The following is a 25,643-nucleotide window of genomic DNA, read 5'->3' on the forward strand; positions in this document are numbered from 1 at the left end:
TTCCTTGTCAACCTTTACTTTAAAACTGAATGACTTCAATAGTCATGATTTTCAATGCTATTTCTCCTTAAACTGGAAACAACTGGCCTTTGGAGAGATTTTGCAAATCTGTATGGAAAATATGCACACTTCCCACCCAAAAGACTTCCATTTTTGTTAGAGCAGACTTCAGCATCAGCTGATTCATCGACTCCACTTATGTACAAGAACATAGGAACGTTATGGTGTGGGCCATAATTTTATTTTTTTCTGGCAATGAAGCTCAAGTTGACGTTCTTTGATTAGTAGTTGCATTCACTAATATGGTACTAGGCAGGCAAACAGATAGTGTTTTCCTATTGCTTTTGTGCTACAATATTGATATAAACAATTCTCTCATGTTTATAGTTCACACATTTTTCAGCCACTCTGGTTAGGTAATGTTTCATTTCTTTTACTGTGCTCAAGAGGTAGAGTGCTTTGATGGATTTTGGGTATGAGGACCTGGGTTCAAAATAGAGGTTCTGCTACTTATGACCCATGTAACCTTCAGAAAGTGATTTAACTTCTCTTTGTCCTGGCAACAAACTATGTTTACTTTTTAAGAACCAGACTAGTGAAGCACAGGGAGGATCATCACCAGCAGCCCGACTTACCTGTAGGGGATGAAGTTTTTAGTCATGAATACTCATGAAACAAATAAAAAAAAATACAAAATGACCCTCAGTCACTGACAAAGTTGGTTCTGTTGTATGTGCAAAGTGAACAATAAGCCTCATTTCAAGGGATATTTAGTTATTTCATCTTTCCCTACTTATGACAAGCATTTGCAAAAAGAATATGAAGATAATGACAACGTTTCACCAATATCCATTCCAGAAGATAATGAGGTAGATAAATTCTATGAAAATTCAATAAAACCCTCTAATTTAAGTCAACATATATTTTAATATCTAGTGATTTTGATATCAAATTGGACACAGGAGAAACCAGTAAAAAATGAATTTGGAGATATGTTTCAGAAAAAACAAAATGCACCAAACATTTTTAGGTTGTATAGAAGCCTCATACCTCTGTTTTATGAATACTTTTTTTTTCTTGTAAGAGAGTTGGCAGGTATTTGACATCTCAAATACACACACACACACACATGCAAAAAAATGATTGTGAGCTGGATTCAAAGTCAGAGATCCTAAGTTAAAATCACTTTTTTGTCAAGGTGGCCAAGCCAAATAGAGAGCTAGACTAGATGACCACTAAGGTACCTATCAACCTAAACTTATGATCTTGTAATGCTACTTAGAATTGAATAACCAAAAATAAATAAATAAAAACAGGAAAAGACTGGTTAATAATGTGGAAGTATTTTCATATAGGCATTCAGCATATAGTTTGACCATCATCTTATTAGTGCAAAGATCAAATTAATGCCAAATTTTAAAAAATAAAAATGAGATGATATTAAGCAATTAAAGAAATTCCAACCTGAACCATCTTAGTAAGCAGTTGATGACCTCAAATGGTAAACAGTTAAAAGTACATATATTGACATGGATTATCATCATTTCTCAAGGAAGTTTAATGGATATAAATCAATCCTCACAACAAAGAAACCAAGGGAAGTAGTAAGATACCTCAGCCAGCAAATACCTGATCCTCTTGCCAAGCATAAAGACATGGAAGTCAAGGTCAGAAATCTTCCAGAGGAAGATAGTGGAGGATTATGAATGTTATATCATCATTAAATAGCAAACAGTGGTGAAAGGAAGATCAAGTTTACAGAAAACATACCAGGATACCTTATTAAGCTGAATCATCTTAAAGACATTTAAGGAAGAAACTGGAAGAAGGAAAAAAATAGATGAAAATTTGGAAAGATTTGTAAAATCACCAAATTATTCTTCTATCACAGGAGTCAACATGTTTGAACTTTAATATCACAAAACTCAATTTTCTACATCAAGAAGTAGAAATAGCACTGAAGAAAACAAAGACAGGGAAAGGATCCATAATAGAAGTATATATAAATGAGGTTCATGTTAGGTACAACACAATTTTAGGCTATTGAGAATCAATTTTGAAGACATTCAAAATATAAGAGGATAACAAATGCTTAGAAAATATTGTAGACAGTATTTCTAATGAAAAAAGTTAGAGAAAATATTTAACAACTACCAGCCAACATGACTACTTTCCTTTATGACAAAATTTTTATGAAAATAATGTAAACGTGTATTGAGGGAATCCTTAATTAAGGCACAAGAAATGAAAACATGGACTTTTGCAAGTGATATTCTCCTGAAGACCACATCTTTATAATCACACAATTGATTAAGAGCTATAGAATTAAAAGCTTCCACAGTTACCATTGGGTTTTGACTATGGGAAAACACGAGATTCAGTAGAACAGTAGTAATCTTACTTTTCTCCAATAAAGTGTCTCCCCTGTGTATTTTTAAACCATACAAACTTCCTTGAAAGAAGCAACAACTTTGATTATTAACACCAAACAAATCATAAAATAGGGAGATATATGATTTGTAAAGGTGTTTATTAGCATTAAGGAGAATATCCAAAACAAATCCAAATGGAAAAGGGATTCCCTATAGATGATAAGAATTTTCCAAATGTTCTCATTTGGAAATAACATTGCTCTGATCTCCTCAAGCCCTTGAACACCCTAAATTCTGACAATCCATAAGCATAAAAACCTAACTATCCACATAGGAAAAACCAAATAGATTAAGGTTGTCTATTATTCATATTATAATATGAATAGCTGATAAAGTTAACCCATCAGTATATGCAAACAGTAAAAATGGCTGAATAACCCAAAAGGGATCTGTATTTCAAGGTAGACAGTCAAACTCTCATATACTTCTTGTTTTTGGAATACATCAAAGTCAATCTTAAGTCACAGTTTTTACATAGTTCTCAAGGAACTTCCTTTTACAAGGAAAAACAGTACAGGATCAGACCATGGCTAATGACAAAAGAGGAAAAAAAGAGAGATTTCAGTGAACTGAGGGTACCATAGATTGAAATAACTTCTGACCCTCTGAATTTATTTCTGACATTCTGAGTTTTATGCTTATTTTTTTTTCTGGAGCATAGGAGTGTGTGCTGCTTTTCTTTTTATTTAAACTAAAAAGCCTAGTTCTTCATTTAGGAAAAATGGTACGAAATTACATCCTCATAAATAGAGCCTCTGCAGCTCAAATTAAAACCACACATTCATGAGGTGTTATTCTCTGGATCAGCTTTTAGCTGAAACTAGGCTCAGTGGGATTTATGTGAACCTGAAAATTAATAAATTGGCATATTAGTTGTAAAATACAAGGAATAAATTTCCTGTCTTTGCCAGATGATCCGTCTGGATTAGTGCCTGTAAAAGTTCAACTACATCTGTCTTCACTGAATTTTTAAATAATGAAATCATAACCCTTCTACTAAGAAGTTTATTAAACTCTCCTTTGATTAATGCTTCTAACCCCCCTGGGAAGTCAGATGTGTAATCAATATTGCAAGCACATCCCCCCATATTATTTGGAGAACTCCAGCTACTAGGTCACTTATTACAAATGTATCATTTATATTCATGAACATGGTAATGCTGTTTAAAACTTTTAATCTAACAGAATCTGAATTCTATCAATCAGCCTGTCCACTCTAAATCCTAAAATGAAGTAGAAGAGCCATCTATCAGATAATTAATATCTTCATACATCAGTATTTTTTTTAATCTGATTTCATCATTTTGGGCAGTCCCTCTACCCATGCAAATAGCAACCCCTTCACTTCTTTGTAGATAGTGTCATGAATTGCTGCACCAAACTGTAGGTAATAAGCCTCTCTAAAGTTAGCTAGTTCTTTGGTTAACAAAGAGATCTTGTTACTGGGCTCATACTCAAAGCTTTTCAGCTTGAGAAGACCTACCAGAACTTATGTTCCATTGGCCTTTTAAAATGCAAAAATCTAGATTTTTTATTTCTACATCAAGATGAGAGTTATGTGTAAGACTTTAATAGACTGATATCTTCATAAGCAGAAGTAAAAGGTAGACTTTTTTTGCTACTTAGAACAGTTTTACCCAATGTAACCTAAGAAATATGCTCCCAAACTTGTACTCACATACCATGATGTTTTCTATTCACAGTGAGAGGAATAGGGCAGGTAGGACCCATGATAATGCTTGAGAGTCAGTAGTACAGAAAAGCAGCATGGTGTAATAGAACCCACAGTGTCATTGGAGTCAGAGGACCCGAGTTTAAATCCCACTTCTGAACACTTACTACTTGTGTGGTAAAGAAGTCACTGGACTTCTTTGGGCCTCAGTTTCCTCTTCTGTAAAATGAGAGAGTGGCCTCTGTCTTTCAGGTCCTAAAATAGACTTGATATCCTCTGAAGTCCCTTCCACCTTTAAATCTGATTCTATGAATAGATGGAAAACTTTTTTGAGGGAGCCTGAAAGAAACTACAGCATGCCAGCTTGGTACAGAATGATGACATAGACCACAAAATGGCAGCAAGAAAAATTGATGGGATTCCCCAAGAACAATTCAATACAGGCTAGACTATTGGCCCAGACTACTTCTGATTGGATGATTGCCAGCAAAATATAGAAAGTGTTGGTTATAAGGTTAGGAGATCTCAAAGGGTAAGAAGAAAAGGGTAGAATGAAAAAGAAAAAGAAAAAAGGAAATAGATAAAAGAAAGAAAGCATTATATATCTCAGACATTATTTCTCCTTTCTTCTTCCTTCCTCCATCTTGCTACTCTTTTGTCTGTCAGTTATTAGAAAGAGGCTGGGCAATAAGAGTAGGAAATGTTCTATGTGCTTCCTCTAGTCCTCAGATAAAAAAGATTGGGAAAACAGGGTGGGGCAGGGGTAAAACGGTGAGAGATTACCATCAGCCATCCTGGGCATCTTCTCAGAACAAATAAATCCAACTCAAAGCAATAGCCAAAGTTTAGGTACTCTTTGGTCAGTTCTATTCAGGTAGGAATTTTCACCCATGTACCAAAGTAGCACAACTGAAATTTCAGGAAGCAACATGGTTGGTGCCATTTGTAACATAGTGAAGATTCTCATTTGGGCAAAAATACGCCTGTGTCTGAGGAAAGGCTGAACAAATAAAAACTACCTTTCTGTTGCTTCAATTGAGCTTCAGCTCATTTAGAACCTGCCAGAAAGCTTGAGGGACAGCAGAAATTGCTTTTGGGAGAACTGATTAGCACATACCTGGTCCAAATAAGGAGTCCAAAAGCCCTAAACTAAATGACTGCTTTTTCTGAAAATAGTTCATTTGAAACACACACACACACACACTTTGCTTCTATTTGAGAATTACTTAAATTTTCATTAGTTAAAACTCTTAAGAAATATTCTCACCTTTACAATAAGAAAATGAGACAGCCACCCAAGCAACCATTTTGTACTTCTGAAATTATTAATCCCTCTTTAATCTTCTTTAACAAGGACATAGTGCTTTTAAAATATAAAAATAAGAGGAAGCATTTAATACACACATCTTAGCACTGCAGTCTGAGGAAAGGCAGTGTATTTATGGAATAGAAAATCATATTCAAAATAGGATTCCTGTTAGAAGGAATCAGATCTTAAATACTGTAGATCAGGGTGTACTCACTTTAAAACTCCATCATTTCCTTTCACTTGCTAGTGAGATGGAATAACCTAGATGTGATTAAGTAACAGGTTTGTTTCTCTCTGTGTGTGTGTGTGTGTGTGTGTGTGTGTGTGTGTGTAAAAGGAATATTGTAGATCTCCTGATCAGGGTTTTAAACATGGACCACAAGTAGAAGCTCCTTGTAGATGCTTTTTCCTGTCAAAAGATGCACAAATAGTGCAGGAAAAAAACATGGAAACAGTAACAATGTTAAGTAACACATTCAGAGGATGGAAGAAAGTGTAATCACAATTATGGCAAATAGAAATGACTCTCTAAGCATAGGACAAATGATATACATGTGAATATGTTTGCCAAACAATTTTGATTTGGCATAGCATGTGGTTTTATTCTGGACTTTGCCTCAAGGAAAAAGCCCTATTCAGTAATCATCTAAACGAACTCCTTAACATGTACTTTTGAAAAAGCTCCTTAACAGGCTTCTTTGAGTATAGCCTAACTTTTTACTTTTTTTAGACAAATGAGGCAGAAAACCAAGAGTAGCAGGGTAGAGTGGTGGAGAAAGAGCCAAACTTGGGGTCAAGAAGACTTGAGTTCAAGTAGAGCCCCAGATTCCCACTGATATATACAGGCTGTGTGGCCCTGAACAAGTCACTTGTGCTGGCAGACAACTCTAACAAGTTGCAGAGTAGGGGCCAATCTGTATTGGTGGAGAGAGGTCTTTACCAGGAGTTTTCTGTACCAAAGATCATAAGTTGCCTAAACTGATGATAATGTTGATACAGAAAACTGTAGAAGGTTTTTCACAGGACCTCCAGTTCATCTGTATCTGCCCTCCAATAGAAAAGAGAACAACCACAAGAAGCCATTGTTTGATATTGTTTGAGGATCATGATGAAATGCTACCACCTAATTTAGAGATCACTCATCCCTGGAGGTTTTCCATAGACCACACTGAGTTTCCACAGAACAGCTTGAGCTCTTGTCAGTGGTGTCTGGGGGTCATCAATATTTTCACTGGTTATTGGGTTGTCACACGCTTTCAATTTATTTTTGCCTCTGTTGACAGAACTAAAATTTGGCCTTTATTCTCTCATTTCAATCTGAACCATGTTTGTAATGTACTTGGCATCCATTGTAGCAGTGGCAGAACCAGAAACTCAACGTTCCTCATAGAGAATACAACCAAAACCAAAATGCACTCACTGACGGATGCCAATCAGAAACCACAGGTCTCCTTCTGAAATTATTGAGAAAAGTCACAAAATGTAAGAAAGAATTAAAGGGTAGGTCTGTGCAGCAGCACTGAGACCTTTGGGATTGTTTCCTACTCATCATAGACATGTCTTAAAAGTCAGTGCCAAGCTTTAAAATACCATGATTCATGACATATTTCTTTGGATCTGATAGAGAAGAAATATTTTATTGGGTAAGACATTGAAAACCAACAATTAGTAATTTAAATGTGGGCCCTTCTGCTAAGGTTATGTGTTATACTATGCCAAAAGTAGCCAGCTAATTAATGGATAAAGTCCAACTCCTCCTGCATTGTGTAGAGAAAGCAATAAATTGACTGATTTGTTTGCTTTCAACCAGTTGAATCACTGCCTGATGCAATTCAGTTCAATTCCACAAACATATAAGTTCCTTCAATGAGTGAGCACTGTGATTCTCTGTGATGAGGCTTAGCATCCTCTGGATGACTGTGCTGACATGTACAACTTGAAGAGGGAGATAGTATTTCGCAGCATAGATGTATTTCTGAAAAAAGGTTGTGGATTGCCCATTGCTTTTTTTATATATAAAACAAGTAATTTTACAAAAAGATCAGTTAAATACTAGAGAATTTTTTCTATTTAATGAAATATTATTGTAATCATTTTATTAAATATTGGATGTTTGTGCTGATTTGAATTCAGAGGTCCTGGATTTGAATCCTGGATCTTTTCCTTGCTACTCTTGTGACCTTTGTCAAGTCACCTCCCCTCAATGAGCTGTCGTGGGTTTGCTAATGTGATAAAGTTGGCTCAGATGACGTCTAAGTTTCCTTCCAGCTCTAAGTCTAAAACTTAATGATTCTTCACCTTTATTAATGCCTAGTTCGTGTTTAGTATCTATCTAGATCCCTATATTACAATTTTATGTAAATCAAGGAATTTTAGAACAATTAAAAAGTCAAACTTCAAAGAAATGTTTCTCTCGATTCAAAAGTATCATTCAAATTGGTTATGTAACTGACCCAACCAGTTATATGACTAGTGAGTTTGGTTAAAAGATTTAAGTTCATAAAGACATAACCCAATTCTTGGGTTCTCTACCTGTAAAGAAACAGAATTTTCAATACTCCTTATTTCACAAAGTTGTTGAAATAATTAATTAGAGCTTTCAAAATCTTCCTATTGATGTTCATACCTACTTCTCTAGTAAAAAATAAACAAACAAACATAAAACCATGGCACCATTTTGGTGCTCTGATAACAATACCTCTCTCCTGGTGATTTTCAGGTGTCAAATAATGAACTATATGTATACTACAGGGAGAATCCTATTCCCTGCAATCAGAGAAGTCTTCTGGCAAAAATATACTTTCTCTGATACAGATGAGTTCAACAATTAGTTTGCTTCATCCAGTGATTGATTTATCAGCCAATCCAAGGAAATAAGACTCATTTGCCTTCCTAAACTTGCCAAAAAGAAGATGTTGATGAAACATGACACATACGTAGCAATCCAGTAAAGATCATTCTTTTAATCTCATGGTTCTTGAGGGTTTTTTTTTTTTGCAGTAAATATGATGCTTTATTTCAAGCAGTACAGTACAATGTAGGATGTCTATGACAGGTTCTCTTGCAGTACTGTGAAAGATATGACTTGTTCCAGTGGAGGTTTATTATTTCTATTTTTCTTAATACAGAACCCAGTGCTGCTCCTACAGATGTCAAGGCTACAAGTTTGTCTGTATCTGAGATTCTTGTTGCATGGAAACATATTAAAGAGAGTCCAGGAAGACCACAGGGATTTGAGGTATGAACAGAATACCAGAACAGTAAACTTTGTTGTTTTTACAGGCATAGCATTCTCCTAAAAGTGTGGTTTTGTTAAACTTCAACAGAATTGTATCCCTAATGTAAAATGGCTATATGTTAAAGAAAAAAAATGCCTTCATAGAAGAAATGTTCCTATTTTATTGACATAGACAATATAGCTTATATCTAGATTAAGCTCATATAGATTATTATTATTGTATGTTATTATTATTATTATGAAATCTCAACAAAATCCAGAACATCATCAAAGGAGGTAACACAATCCCTCAAACTCCTATAGATATACCACAGTAAGTGGTACAGAGATTGGCAGAGATGGTCAAAAATATACATATGTCATATGTCAATCCCATTGATTAAATTTTATAAGCACAAAATTATCCTCTCACTGTCTTTGCAGAGCTCACCTCCAATACTGAATTTCCAGGGGTGGCACAGAAAATTTAAGAGATCAATATTTGTTTTATGGAGTCCAAATGGATTTTTTTTCTCATGAATCTTTCTACTTCATTAAAAAGTATTCTACCCACCTCAAAATCATGTTTTTCATAAATTCTATGGCATCAACTTAAAAAAGTCAGCCTTCACAAAAACTAGAAGATGATAGATAGATAGATAGATAGATAGATAGATAGATAGATAGATAGATAGATAGATAGATCAAGCATTTACAAAGCACCTTTATGTGCCAACTCTGTATTAGGTTCTGTGTTTATACATGCAAAAATGAAATAGTCCCCACTCTTAAGGAACTTGCTGGGTTCCTATAATGAATATCAGTAGTACTCTTCATTTATGAATTGTTAATTCATTGAAGTCCTTCATCTTGTCTTATGAGATCAAAGTCATGAATGAATGCAGAGTGGTATTGTGAAAAGGGTACTAATTAGCTCTATGACCATGAGTAATCACAGTACAATATGTACTGAATAGTGTGCTGGAGTCAAGAAGACTTGCCTCCACTTCTCACCTCTAACACATACGGTCAAGACTCCTCACAAACTTTGTTTTTTCATCTATAAAATGGGAATGATAATATCTGTAGTGTCTAGCTCACAGGGTTTTGTGATATTCAAATGAGATAATGTCTGTGAAGTGCTTTGCAATCTTTAAAGACCTTGTAAATATCAGTTATTATGATGACTGTTTCATTTTCCTCATTTTTATAAAACGGGGATAATGCTACCTGCCCTGCCTACCTCAGAGTGTTGCTGTGAAGGTCAATGACATAAAAAAATGAAAGTATCTTTACAAACTGCAAGCACACTATTCAAAAGTGAGAAAGTATTGTTATTAGTATCACACAAAGAAGAAAGGAAAAAATACAGACAAATCATCATCCTACCAATTTTTTAATTTTTAATTTTTAAATCTGACTTAATTTCAATTTCTCATTTTTTAAAAAAATCAGATTTCAGTGAAAAACCTTCTCCTTATACAAGATATCCATTATTTACTCTGCTTATATTCTAAATTAATTGCCAGGATATGTGTATCCTAGAAATTACATATATGTATACATGTGTATATACACATATGTGGATATGGATATATGTATGTAGATGGATGGATAGATAGATAGAAATATATATCCTGGAAACTATATATTGTATTAAATCATTTTTCCATTTTATTTTACATGTCCTAGAAGCAATTTATCATATATGTTTATATATATATGTCTATATACAAATATACATATGTTTACATGCATATATATTTATATGTGTTAAGATATGATTAAGATGGTTGCAAATAACTTCTTGATTAATATGCAGTTAGCACTCTTTGATAGCAGCAATAATGAAGATTGTGTGTGTGACTATTAATACTTCCATGACAAGGCTCTTAGGAAGCAGTTAAATATCTGAACCATGTGTTTGTGTTATTTATAAATCCTGCCTCAGTCCATCATCTTCAGTAACTGGATAGTATGTTCTATTTGTTTATGTCAGACACTACACCCTTTTTGAATACCCAGTCCCTGTATTCCCTTATCATGTTCATGTCCAAAAGCTGGGACCTTACAGAAAAGAATTTGTGCTGGGAATATTTCAACTGGACATGTATCAAATTGACAACTCATCCCAAGCAAAGAGAAAACAGCCTCAAGAGATGAACTAAAAGCTCACAGGAACAGAACAGAACATGAACAGAATTCTGGGACCATAGAGGCATTGATTTGTTAGCTAAACTACAAAATGTTGTTCAATACACCCAAATTGGCCCCACACCTAAGACAAATACTATTTTCAAATACAAGTTAAAAACTAAATACCAATTACTTTTGCAACATATGACAGGGATGTAATTTTAATCAAGGCACGTGTTAAGCAAAACAATGAAGTATCTAATTTCAATGTTCCTCCCCTTCTGTTCATTTTTTTCCCATGTCCCCATCTCTCTCCTCTGATAACTACTGACCTCATCATTTCTACATTATTAAAAGCAGTTCTCAAAAAAGAATTTGATAATAAGCACAAAGGAGACTTAAAGTTCAAGTTAGACTATTTATCATCTGTTTCACCTTGAGCAAGTCCCATCTCTTCTCTGGATTTTATTTTCCTCATTTATAAAATGGACACGATGATCCCTAAGATCCTTTCCAGATCTTATTTCACTAGGATCTAATTGAGTAACAACAGTTAATGTGATACCTTTTCTAAGAAAATCTTATCTTAGAAGACAAAAACATGAATCAGAAGAATGAATCTCTACAGATAACAACAGAGGGAGGTGAACTATTTTGAGGAGAATGTGATCTCTATGCTCTTAAAATTAAACCACATAAGAAGCTGTTGATGTAGCTTATTCATAGGGTTAGCTGTGTCCTTATGAATAATTATATGAATCATATGAATTATATGAATCATATATAATTATATGAATCATAAATCTTATAAAATGTCCCAGGAAAAAAATTATGAATCAGAAACTTGGAATTTGAAAGAATCCTGGATATCATCTGGTCTAACCTAAATCAGGTAGATAGAATGCTGGGCCTGAAGTCAAGAAGATTCATCTTCCTGAGTTCAAATCTGGCCTCAGACACTTATTAGCTGTGTGATCCTGGGCAAGTCACTTAATCCTGTTTCCCTCAGTTTATCATCTGCAAAATGAGCTAGAGAAGGAAATGGCAAACCACTCCAGTATTTTTGCCAATCCCAAATGGAGTCATAAAGAATTGGACATGCCTGAAAAATGAAACAATGATGACAATCCAAACCACGAAGCCAACTTACAACATCCATATATCTGACCTCTGATTGAAAACGCCTAGTAGTGGAGAAGTTAACTAATGCCTCTACTCAAAAGCTAGGAGGCTTATTACATTTGAAGGCAGTTCTTATTGCTTGAAAGTTCTTCCACATATAGACTCAAAATCTGCCTCCCTGTAACTTCTAGCTTTGTCCTCTGAGGTCAGGTCTAATTTCTTCCATACAAAAACTCTAAAGATATATGAAGATGGTTAATATCTTTTTCTCAATCTTTATCTTTACTGAAACCTTTGACACTTTTGATCACTATCTCCTATAGATACTTATTCCTCTATATATTTTCATGACATTATTCACTCCTAGTTCTCCTAATTGTATGGCCACTCCTTCATCTCCTTTGCTAGATTTTCATCATGCCTGTAATCTTGGATATCCTTCAAGGCTTTATCCTAGGCTCTCTTTTCTTTTGCCTCCAAGTAGTTACCAAGTCCTATCAATGCTAGTTCCACAATGTTTCTTGCATTCCCTTCACTCTTTTGCTGCTGTGTGATGGCTCATTTGGTCCTCAGAGGTCATCAGCTCCTATAGGTTCATTTATCATACCTAAGCAAATGATTCCCAGATCTATATGCCCAGCCCTATTATTTCTTCTGAGTGCCAGTCCCATATAACTAGCCACCTTCTGGACATCTCAAACTGTTTGTCCCATAGGCATATAAAATTGAATATGTCCAACATAGAACTCATTATCTTATCTCCCAGACATTTCTCTCCACTAAACTTTCTTATTATTATAAAGGGCAATACCAATCTGTCATTCTGACTCCTTGCCCTCACTCATTTTACATATCTAATATTTTGTCCAATCTAGTCATTTCTACCTTAATGACATCACATATAAGTCCCTTTCTTTCTACTCACATAGCCACTACCCTAATATGGGCCCTCGCCCCTCTTGTCTAGATTATTCAAACAGCATTCTAATTATTTTCCCTTCTTCATGTCTCCTCAGCCAATCCAACCTCTACTCTGCTGTACAGGTGATTTTCTTTAAGAGCAGATCTGACTATAGCAACTCCTTTCTTAATTCCAGTGAGTCCCTATTACTTCCAAGATCAAGTAGAAGGCCCTCTACTTGGCATTGAAAGCTCCTCACAACCTAGCTCTTTCTTTCCTTTCCAGTCTTCTTAAAATTTATAGTTCTCCATTTACTCTATAATCTAGCTGCACTGACCCATTCAATGTTCCTCACATACCACACTACAAAATCCATGACCTTGCATGGGCTGTCCTACTTGTGTGATGCCCTGTGAAAAGATCAAATTGAAGAATGGTTTCCTAAGGGCCAAGAAGTTCTAGAATTGGATCTGTTGCAGATGATCTTTTGTTGACTTCCTTGAATTCTGAAATACAAATGACTCAAATTCTCTTGTCTTTGGACTCAACCCTTTCTCTGATTACCCATCTCAAATTTTAAACTAACTCTTGAAGATCCTCACCCATTCATATCTCACCAATATCTCAGACTCAAAACAAACTGGGATTCATCATTTCCATACCCACACCCCTTACTAACTTCAATATTTCTCTTGATAGCAAGATCAGCCTCCATCCTTCACATTCAATTAGTTGCCAAGTCCTACCAATTCTAGTTCCACAATATTTCTTGCATTCCCTTCACTCTTTTGCTGCTGCTACTATACTTGTTCAGTCCTTTATTAACAGTCTCCTAGCTTATTGGAATGCCCCCCAAGAAGGTCTCTCCTCCTCCAATCCCATTTGGCCTTCCAATAATACCTCTCATATAGCTGCCAAACAATCCTTCTAGTGCAGAAGTCTGATCTTGTCACTCCTTCACTCAAAAACTATTAGTAGCTACTCACTGGCTATTTAATAAAATGCAGATTCTTTAGTATGGCTTTCAGTGTTCTCTATAAGATGACTCCATAACATACATTTCCAACATACCACTAAATTCATTCTACAATAAGTCAAGCCCTTGCCAAAAATAGTCTCCCTTCACATCTTTGCTTTTAGAAATCCTTCTCTTCTTTCAGGTTCCAGTTGAGATACTATGAAATCAACCTTGATCCCACCAATTAAAAGTAAATTCTCCTCAAACTTCTGGTGGAACTTTCTTCAAGCACTAAATTATATTCTAACTTCTTTCATAAAATTTTATGTGATTATCTTTCCTCCACCACATCTGCCCACAAATAATCCAAACTATAAGTTACTTTAGAACAGGAATGAGGTCTTTTTTAAAATTTTTTCATAGTTTTATGGAATATCATGATCAAAAAAATTCATCATCCAATGCCATTCTACTAGAAATGAACCCCTCTGAGCTTTGTTGAACAGCAGACTCAGATTTTGCTGGTACCTACCTAAAAGTCCTTCCAACATGGTAGAACCTGAGAAAGCACAGAGAAAGCTTTTGACAATAGAGGATGACCCTCTGTGCAATTAGGAGGACCTCTGGTAGAACTTTGTGGAAGATGAAAAATGGATAATATTCACTTAGCACATAGGTTTCTAGAAGAAATGCTGATCAGCTACATCTAAACTAAAAAGTCTATTTCAGTTGGCGACACTAATAAATTGCTGGGTTTAATTGCAATATTCAACCTACTAATGGAAAGCCTTCTTTGGGTATTATTACTATCATCATAATCAGTATTGCATAATCCTAGATATCTTTCCAGAGAAAAGTATAATTTCATAAGTTTTCTATCATCTGTGAAAATATCCACATAAAAGCAGAGCAAGGTTTCCTTTTTGTTAAGATGAGAAGCAGGAAGAGAAAGAGTAACCTTTTACATTTTTCCTTCTCTTCCTTCATCCCTATGAGAGAAGAGGTAGAGAGCAGGGAAAGAATAGGAATAATGAGGTGATAATTAAGGATAGAGTGGTAAGAAAGCTACTTTTTTTTAAAGGAGGTTGAATAAATACAGTACTATCACTAGCTATAGAGTTGCTAATGTGCATATAGCTACAATACTGGTATCCACATACAATGGGGACTAGACCTGTGATTTCATTGCTAAAGGGAACTCCTAGATAAGGAAACTTCCTCTGACAATGTAGCTAGGCAACTATTCAGCAATTTATAATCTTTAAATTTGCCCAGATCAGTAGTGTCAAACTCAAATTGAAAAGGGGCCACTAAACCACATATGAGGATACATTTTGACCATATATTGACTTAGAAAACCACATATAAGCATTGTCTCTGTTCTATTACATTTTTATTTATTTTGATAAATATTTCCCAAATACATTTTAATTTGGTTCTGGAGTTGGAGTAGTGAGTCAGGCTACCCTCTGGCCTAATCACTAAGAGATTAAATGACTTGCCTAGGATCATATGGCCAGTTTATGTCAGAGGTAAGACTATTGTGCTAAAAGAAGTGATAAACGACGCTTTCAGAAAACCTGGAAGGACTTGTATGAATTGATAGAGTGAAGTGTGCAGAACCAGGAGAACATTGTACATAGTAACAGCAACATTGTAAAATGATCAACCATGAATGACTTAGCTATTCTCAGCAATATAGTGATCCAAGACAATTCCAAAGGACTTGTGATGAAAATGCTATTCACCAAACAACTGAACTGGAAAATAGATCCAGGAGAGAGAATTTAAAAATCATTGGACTATCTGAAAGCCATGATCAAAAAAGAGCCTAGACATCATCTTTCAAGAAATTATCAAGGAAAACTGCCTTGATATTTTAGAACCAGAGGGCAAAATAGAAATTGAAAGAATCCACCAATCACCTCCTGAAAGAGATCCCCAAAGTAAAACTCCTAGGAATATTGTAGCCAAATTCCAGAGTTCCTAGGTCAAGGAGAAAAACATTGCAGGCAGCCAGAAAGAAACAATTCAAGTATTGTGGAAACACAATCAGGATAACACAAGATTTAGCAACTTCTACATTAAGGGACCGGAGGCCATGGAGTATTGACATTCCAGAGACCAAAGGAGATAGGATTACAACCAAGAATCACCCACCCAGCAAAACTGAGTATGGTCCTTCGGGGTAAAAAAATGGTCATTCAGTGAAATAGGGGAATTTTAAGCATTCCTGAGGAAAAGACCAGAGCTGCATATAAAATCTGACTTTCAAATACGAGACACAAGTGAAACATGAAAGAGGTAAACAGGAAAGAGAAATCATAAGAGACTTATTAAGGTTGAACTTTTTACATTCCTGCATGGAAAGATGATATTTGTAACTCATGAGTCCTTTGTTGGTATTAGGTGAGTGGGAGGGAAAAAAAATTATATGGATAGATAGATAGATAGAGGGCACAGGGTTAGTTGAAGATGAAGGGGTGATACCTGGAAAGTAAAATTAAGGGGTGAGAGAGGATTATACTGGGAGAAGGAGAAAGGGAGAAGTAGAATGGGGCAAATTATATCACATGAAACAGACAAGAAAAGGCTTTTACAGTGGAGGGAAAATGGGGGAAGGTGAGAGGGAATCTAGTGAATCTTTTTCTCATAGGATTTGGCTTAAAGAGGGAATAACATACACACTCAATTGGGTATGGAAATCTATCTTATCCTACAGGAAAATAAGGGGGGAAGGGGACAAGAGAGCAGGGGGTTGATAGAGAAGAGGGCAGATTGGAGGAGGGGATAATCAGAAGCAAACACTTCTGAGGAGGGACAAGGTCAAAAGAGAGAATAGAATAAATGAGGGGTGGGATAGGATGAAGGGAAATATACTTAGTTTTTCACAACATGACTACTATGGAAGTGTTTTACATGACTACACATCTATAATCTGTATCCAGATACTTGCCTTTTCAATGAGGGTGGGTGGGGAGGGAGGAAGGGAGAAAATTTGTAACCCAAAGTTTTAAAAACACATGATAAATTTTTTTTTAAATTTAAAAAAACGCTATTCACCCCCAGAAAATTAACTGGTGGAGTCTGAATGCAGATTGAAGCCTAGTAATTTCACTTTCTTTATTTTTTTTCATTTTTGTCTATTTTTTTTTACAATGTGACAAATATGGAAATATATTTTGCATGATTGCACATATATAACCTCTACTGAATTGCTTACCATCTTGGGGAGGGGAGAGGTAAGAAAAAATTTGGAACTGATTTTTTTTTAAATGTTAAAAATTGTTCTTAAATGTAATTAGAAAAAAATTTTAAAATTACTTAAAATAAAAATTGTTTAGTGGGGAATGTTGGGAGAGTTCAGCTAGGTTGCTGCCTTTACCCACCATCTTGGCTCTGCCATGATTTTGTTGCAGTTGTGAGAAGTAGACAAAGTGCAATAGATAGAGAGCTGCCCTCGAAGCTAGAAAGACCATGGTTATTCCATTACAATCATGTACCACAACTTGTTCAGCCATTCCTCAACTGATAGGTAACCCCTCAAATTCCAATTCTTTGCCACTAAAACAAGAGCTGCTATAAATATTTTTGTATTTATAAGTCCTTTTTCTTTTTTTAATCTTTTTGGGATACAGACATAGTAGTGGTATTGCTGGCTCAAAGGGTATGCACAGATTTATAGACTTATGGGAATAGTTCCAAATTGCTCTCCAGAATGGTTGGATCAGTTCACAATTCCACCAACAGTGCATTAGTGTCTCAATTTTCTGACACCCCCTCCAACATTTATCACTTTCCTTTTCTGTTATGTTAAACAATCTGATAGGTGTGAGTTAGTACCTCAGAGTTGTTTTGATTTGCATTTTTCTAACCAATAGTGATTTAGAGCATTTTTATATGACCATAGGTAGCTTTGATTTCTTCATCTGAAAACTACCTGCTAATATCCTTTGACCATTTATCAATTAGGGAATGACTTTGTATTCTTATAAATTCGACACAATTCTCTATGTACTTGAGAAATGAGTCCTTTATCAGAGACACTTCCTATAAAAAAAAAACAATTCTAGCTTTTTGCTTTCTTTCTGATCTTAGCTGCATTAGTTTTGTTTGTACAAAAACTTTTCAATTTAATATAATCAAAATTATTTATTTATATCTCATAATACTTTCTATCTCTTGCCATAATTTTTTCTCTTACCCATAAATCTGATAGGTAAATTATTTCTGATTTCTTTATGGAATCATCCTTTATGTCTAAATCATGACCCATTTTGACTTTGTCTTGTTATATGATATGAAATGTTAGTCTATACCTAATTTTTACTAAACTGCTTTCTAGTTTTCCTAGTACTTTTTGTCAGACAGTGAGTTCTTCTTGCCAAACCTAGGATCTTTGTATTTACCAAACATTAGATTGTCGTATTAATTTACTACTGTCTATTGTGTACCTAATCTATTCCACTAATCTGCCATGCTATTTCTTAGCCGGCACCAGATTTTTTGGGGGATTACCATTTTGTAATACAGTTTGAGATGTAATATAGCTAGGCTACCTCCCATCATATTTTTTTTTCAATAATTCCCTTGATATTCTTGAACTTTTGTTCTTCCAGATGAATTTAGTTATTATTTTTTCTAGCTCTATAAAATAATTTTTGGTAGTTTGGTATGGCACTTAACAAGTAAATTAATTTAGGTAGAATTGTCATTTTTATTATATTAGCTTGGCCTACTCATGAGCAATTGATGTTTTTCTAATTGTTTAGATCTGACTTTATTTGTGTGCAAAGTGTTTTGTAATTGTCTTGGCAGGTAGGTCTTCAAGTATTTTATATTGTTTACAGTTGTTTTAAATGGAATTTCTCTTTCTACCTCTTGCTACTGGACTTTGTTGTTAATATATAGAAATGCTAGTGATTTATGTGGGTTTATTTTATATCTTGCATCTTTGCTAAAGTTGTTAATTATTTCAACTAGTCCCTTAGCTAATAATTTTCTAGGATTCTCTGAGTATACCATCACGTCATCTGTGAAGAGTGATAGTTATTTTTTCCTCATTGCCTATGCTAATTCTTTCTATTTCTTTTTCTTCTCTTATTGCTATTGCTAACATTTCTTGTAAAATATTGAACCCTAGTGATGATAACAGGCATCCTTGCTTCACCACTGATATTACTGGGAAGGCTTCTAGCTTAACCGTATTACATATAATGTTTGCTGAAGTTTAGATAGTTATTACTTATCATTTTAAGGAAAGTTCCATTTATTCATATACTTTCTAGTGTTCTTAATAGGAATGAGGGTTATATTTTGTCAAGAACTTTTTCTTCATCTATTGAGATAATCATATGATTTCTGTTGGTTTTGTTATACATATGGCCAATTATTCTGATAGTTTTCCTAATGTTGAATCAGCCCTGCATTCGGGCTATAAATCCCACCTGGTCATAATGTATGATCCATGAAATATATTGCTGTATTCTCCTTGCTAGTATTTTATTTAAAATTTTTGCATCAATATTTATTAGGGAAATTGTTCTATAGTTTTCCTCCTCTGTTTTTGCTCTTCCTGGTTTAGGTATCAACACCATATTTGTGTTGCAAAAGGAATTTGGTAGGACTCCTTCTTTGCATATTTTCCCAAATAGTTTATACAGTATTGGAATTAATTGTTCTTTAAATGCTTGATAGAATTCACTTGAGAATCCATCTGGTACAGGGGATTTTTTTCTTAGGGAGCTCATTGATGGCTAATTCAAGTTCTTTTTCCAAGATAGGGTTATTTAAGTATTTTATTTCTTCTTCTTTTAATATGGGCAGTTTATACTTTTTTTAAAATATTCATCCATTTCACTGAGATTGTTAGATATATTGGTATGTAATTGGACAATATATCCAAATAATTGCATTAATATCCTCTTCATTGCTGGTGAATTCACCCTTTTCATTTTTGATACTAGTAGTTTGGTTTTCCTCTTTCTTTTTATTTAAATCAAATTAACCAATGGTTTGTCTATTTTATTGGGGTTTTTTCCCATAAAACTAGCTAATAATTTTAACGATTAGTTCAATGGTTTCCTTACTTTCAATTTTATTAATCTCTCTTGATTTTCAGGATTTCTAATTTGGTGTTTAAGTGGGGATTTTTAATTTGTTCTTTTTCTAGTTTATTTTTTTAGTTGCATGCAAAATTTCTTGATCTGTTCTTTTTGTGTGTTATTAGTATAAGCATTTAGACATATACATTTTTCCCCTAAGTACTCCTTTGGCAGCATCCTGTGAATTTTGGTATTTTTGTGTCATTGATGTTATTCTCTTTAATGAAATTATTATTTTTTTCTATGATTTGTTTTGACCCACCCATTCTTTAGGATTAGATTATTTAGTTTCCAATTAATTTTTATTCTATTTTTCCACAGTCCTTTATTGAACATTATGACATGAGAAGGCTGCATTCAATATTTGTGCTTTTTTGCATTTATTGTGAAATTTCAGTACTCTATTTTGTGGACAATTTTTGTGTAGGTGCCATATACTTCTGAGAAAAGGGTATATACCTCTCTATTCCCATTCAGTTTTCTTCAGAGGTCAATCATATCTAACTCTTCTAAGATTTTATTTATTTCCTTAACTTCTTTCTTGTTTTTTTTTTGTTAAATTTATTTAGTTCTGAATGAAGCAAGTTGAGGTCCCCAACTAATATGCTTTTGCTATTTTCTCCTATGACTCATTTAACTTTTTCCTTTAAGAATTTCAGTGCTTACACCATGTGGTACATATATGCTTAATATTGATATTACTTCATTTTCTATTGTACCTTTTAGCAAAATATAGTTTCTCTACTTGTCTCTTTTAATTAGATCTATTTTTGCTTTTGTTTTGTCTGAGAACATGATTGTTACCCCTGATTTTTTTACTTCAGCTGAAGCATAATAGATTCTCCTCCAGCCCTTTACCTTTACTCTATGTCTCTCTGCTTCAAATATGAAACAGCATATAGTAGGATTTTGGTTTTTAAGCCACTAAGCTATCCATTTCTGTTTTATGGATCAGTTAATCCTATTTGCATTCATTGTTATGATTAATTTATTTCCCTCCATCCTGTTTTTTCCACCTATTTATGCTTCTTTCTCTCTCCTTTCATTTTGTCCCTCCTCAAAATTGTTTTGCTTCTAACCACCACCATTCCCCTGTCTGCCCCCCCCGCTTTTATCAGATCCCCATACACACACTTCCATCATTCCCCTCCCCACTTGCTTCCTTGTAGGGTAAGATAGATTTCTATAGCCAACTGAGTTAGTATATTATTCTGTCTTTGAGTCAATTGCTATGAGAGTAAGAGACAAACTTTGACTGCCATGCCTCTTTTATGTCATATAATTTATTCCATTCTACCTCTCCCTTCCATCCTCTCCCAATGCATCCCTTTTCTTATTTATTTTCTTGAATATCATCTTACCATAGTCATTTCACACCTATACCCTTTGTCTGCGTACACTCCTTCTCACTGCCCTAATAAAGAAAAGTTCTTAGGACTTAGAAGCATCATCTTCCTAAATAGGATATAAATACTTTAACATTATAGAATACTTTAGGATTTCTCTTTCCAGTTTACTTCTTTATTCTTTTCTTGAGTCTTGTATTTGAAAGTCAAATTTTCTATTCAGCTCTGGTCTTTTCATCAAGAACTTTTGAAAGTCCTCAGTTTCATGAAATATTTGTCCCCCTCTCCGAAAGTTGATAAGTTTACATTCAGGGTTTGTTGTTGTGGTGGTGGTGGTTGTTGTTGTTGTTTTGGCTAGGCAGTGGGGTTAAGTGACTTGCCCAGGGTCAAACTGCTAGTAAGTGTCAAGTGCCAGAGGCCAGATAAGAACTCAGGTCCTCCTTCAGGGCCTGTGCTCTATCCACTACACCGCCTAGCTGCCCCTGATTATATTCAGTTTAGCTGGGTAGATGACCCTTGGTTGTAATGCTAGCTCATTTTCCCTGCAGAATATCATATTCCAAGTCCTCTGATCCTTTAATGAAGAAGCTGCTAAATCTTTTGTTATCCTGACTGTGGCTTCATGATATTTCAGTTGTTCTTTCTGGATGCTTGCAATATTTTCTCTTTGACCTGGGAGTTCTGGAATTTGGCTATAATATTCCTGGGAGTTTTCATTTTGGGATTTCTTTTAGGAAGTGATTGGTTGATTTTTTTTTTCTGTTTCTATTTAACCTCTGGTTCTAGGATGTCAGAATGGTTTGCCTTGATAATTTTTTTGAAAGATGATATCTAGGCTCTTTTTTTTTTGATCATGGCTTTCAGGTAGTACAACAATTCTTAACTTTTCCCTCCTTGATCTATTTTCCAGGTCAATTGTTTTTTTTTCCCAATGAGATATTTCACATTTTCTTCTATTTTTTCATTCTTTTGATTTTGTTTTCTTATTTCTTGATGTCTCATGGAGTTGTTAGCTCCTACTTGTCCAATTCTAATATTTAAGATAGTATTTTCTTCAGTGAACTTTTGTACCTCCTTATCCGTTTGGACAATTTTACTTTTTAAGGATTTTTTTTGTCAGTAAATTTTTGAACTTCTTTTCCCATTTGGATAATTAAGCCTTTTTTTTTTAGGAATTCCTCTCTTCAGTTTATTTTTCTGCCTCTTTTATCATTTAACCTATTTTGGTATTTATTTTTTAAGGTATTATTTTCTTCAGTATTTTTATGCCTCCTTTACCATGCTGCTGACCCTTTATTGCATCACACTTATTTCTTTTTTTTTCCATTTTTTCCTCTGCCTCTCTTATTTGATTTTTAAAATCCTTTTTGAGCTCTTCTAGGGTCTGAGACTAATTCACATTTTTCATTGAGGCCTTACAGGTAACTGCTTTGATCTCATTATCTTCTTCTGAGTTTGTGTTTTGATCTTTCCTGTCACCATAATACCTTTTTATGGTTAGGTTCTTTTTTTGATGTTTGCTCATTTTCTCAGCTTTTTTCTAGACTTTTAACTTTATGTTAAATTTGGCTCTGCACCAAGGTTGATGGAGCACTGTCCCAAACTTCAGGTTTTTCATTCTGCCTATTCTGGAGATCTGCAAGTTTCAGTTCTTCCAAAGTGGGGTCACTGCTCTCCTGACCTATGCTCTGATCTTTGAGAGACATCAAGTACTCCTTTCCACCCTAGAACTGTGACCAGGGTCCCTGCTCCTGCTTGTCCTTCTCCTTGCTCTATGACCATGACCCAGAACTGCCTATGGGCAATACAACAGAGTCCTATACCCAGTGTCAGCAAAGGATCTCCTGTAATTTCCTTCTGACCAGTTCTCCAACCCTTTTACCATTTGTGAGCTAAGAGTTCCAGAGGCCATACCAGAGCTGATTCAGTTGCCCCTCCACCCAAGGCCTACTGCTGACTTGCAGGGGTATAATCTGCACTGTCAGAAAGAGATTAAAGCAGACCCTTTGCTGGCACTGGGCGCAGCTAGCAACTCTATTGCCCATATGCAGTTCTGGGTCACAATTCCAGGGTAGAGTGAAACACTTCCAGTTGGTCACAAGGGACCCTAGTGACAGTTCCAAGGCAGAGAGGAGTACCAGCATTTGTGGCTGCAGGAGAGCAGGGGATATAGTCACAGTTCAAGAGCCAAAAAGAATGCTAGAGCTTGTGGTTGCAAGAAAGCAGAGGCATTTCCTTAAAGAAGACCAGAGCATAGACCAAAGGAGCAGAGACCACACTCCTCCCCAGAAAATGCCACCTTGGAAATACTGAAAATTTGCTTACCCCCCAGCTCTGAAAACAACAGCATGAAAAAAACTAAAGCTTGGCGCACTGCCTCCCCAAACCCAAATGAGAAGTGCCCAGTTTTAACATAAAGTCCAAAGCTAAGAAACAGGTTGGGGAAATGAGCAAACAAGAACAAAAGAGCTTGACATAAAAAGTTACTACAGTGGTACAAAAGACTAAGACAGAAACTCAGAAGACAAAAACAGCTACAAAGAAAGCCTCAAAGAAAAATTCCAATTGGATCCAAGCCAAACACAAATTCCTAGAAGAGCTAAGGAAAGAGATGAGTGGTAGAAGACAAATTGGGAAAAGGAATGTGAGGATGCAAGAAAATTATGAAAAGAGAATTAATAGCCTGGTAAAAGATGCACAAAAAATACTGAAGAAAATAATACCTTAATTGGCATAATGGTTAAAAAGGCATAAAAATTCACTGAAGAAAAAACTGCTTAAAAAGCCAATTAAGCCAAATGAAAAAGGTTTAAAAAAATTGCTGAAGATCAAAGAAAGAGGCTAGAAATCATGTTTCTAGAAATTATCAAGGAAAACTGTCCCATTATCTTAGATCCAAAGGGCAAAACAGAAATTGGAAGAATCCACCAATTATCTCCTGAAAGAGATCTCAAAATGAAAACTCTTAGGAGTATTATAGCCAAATTCCAGTGCTCCCAGATCAAGGAGAATATTGAAAGCATACAGAAAGAAAACATCAAATATAATGAAACCACAGTCAGGATCACATTTTAGCAGCTTCCATGTTAAAGGAACAGAGACTTGGGATACATTACTCAGAAAAGGAGATAAAATTGCAACCAAGAATAACCTATCCAGTGACTGAGTAGAATCTTTCAGGGTGAAAAATGGATATTAAATGAAATTGAGGACTTTTAAGAATTCCTGATGAAAAGACCAAAGCTGAATAAAAAAATCTGACTTTCACATACAAGACTCAAGAGAAGTATAAAAAGATAAACAGAAAAAAGAAATCATAAGGACTCAATAAAGGTAAACTGTTTACTTTCCTATATGGGAAAATGACACGTGTAACTTCTAAAAGCTTTATCATTATTAGGGAAGTTAGAAAGAGTCTACATAGACAGAAAGCATGGGTATGAGTCAATTATGTTAGGATGATCTCAAAAAAATTGAAGGAGTGAAAAATAGATATGCACTAGGGAAAGGGAAAGGGAAAAGTAGGAAGTGTACAAGAAAAAGCTTTCATAGTGGAGGTGAAAATGGGGAGGGTAGAGGAGGCAAGCAATGCTTGAACCTCACTCTCATCAGAATTCATTCAAAGAGGGAAGAATATGTGTGTATACACATACATACACACACACACACACACACACACACACACACACACACACTTGGGTATAGCAATCTATCTTACTAATTAGGGAAATAGGCAGGGAGGAGATAAAAGGTAAGGAGGGGGTGGACATGATAAAAAGGACTGCAGATTAAGGAAGATAGTGTTCAGAAGCAAAACAGACTTTTGAGGAGGGACAGGATAAAAAAAGAGAGAGAAGGATAAACAGAAGAAAATAGGAAGAAGGGAAATAAATGGCTAGAAATCATAACTGTGAATGGGAATTGCACAAGCTCACCCATAAAACAGAAGCAGATAGCAGAATGTATTCGAAACCAGAATCCAAAAATACATTGTTTACAAGACACACTTGAACAGAAAGACACATAGAGTTAAAATAAAGGGCTGAAGCAGAATCTATTATGCTTAAGCTAAAGTAAAAAAGGTAGAGGTAGCAATCATGATGTCAGACAAAGCAAAAGCAAAAATAGACCTAATTAAAAGAGATAATCAAGGAAACTACATTTTGCTAAAAGGTACCAAATCAATGAAGTACTATAAAAAATTTTACAGCAAATTTCTTTGATAAAGCCCTCATTTTTTCAAATATATAGGGAAGTGAGTGAAATTTATAAAAATAAAGGCCAGTTGATAAATGGTCAAGTGATATCAACAGGCATTCTTCAAAAGAAATTAAAGCTATCTATTGTTATATGAAAAAAATGCACTTAATCACTATTGATTAGAGAAATGCATATTAAAACAGCTCTGGGATACCATTTCACATCTATCAGAAATGACAAATGCTG

The 25,643-nt window shown here is 34.9% G+C and overlaps 1 protein-coding gene across 3 annotated transcripts in view; it reads left to right on the plus strand.

Annotated features, from left to right (window-relative positions):
* Positions 1 to 25,643, plus strand: part of CNTN5 (contactin 5) — a 1,537,434-nt gene that overhangs the window by 1,475,972 nt on the left and 35,819 nt on the right. For all 3 annotated transcript variants that reach the window (XM_078147163.1, XM_078147162.1, XM_020996136.2), the window contains one exon: positions 8,542 to 8,651. In XM_078147163.1, coding sequence (XP_078003289.1) covers positions 8,542 to 8,651 — 110 coding nt within the window. The remainder of the gene's footprint in view (positions 1 to 8,541; positions 8,652 to 25,643) is intronic.

This window comes from Phascolarctos cinereus, unplaced genomic scaffold, assembly GCF_003287225.1.
Source record: "Phascolarctos cinereus isolate Bilbo 61053 unplaced genomic scaffold, phaCin_HiC Scaffold_726;HRSCAF=1367, whole genome shotgun sequence".
NCBI lineage: Eukaryota > Metazoa > Chordata > Mammalia > Diprotodontia > Phascolarctidae > Phascolarctos > Phascolarctos cinereus.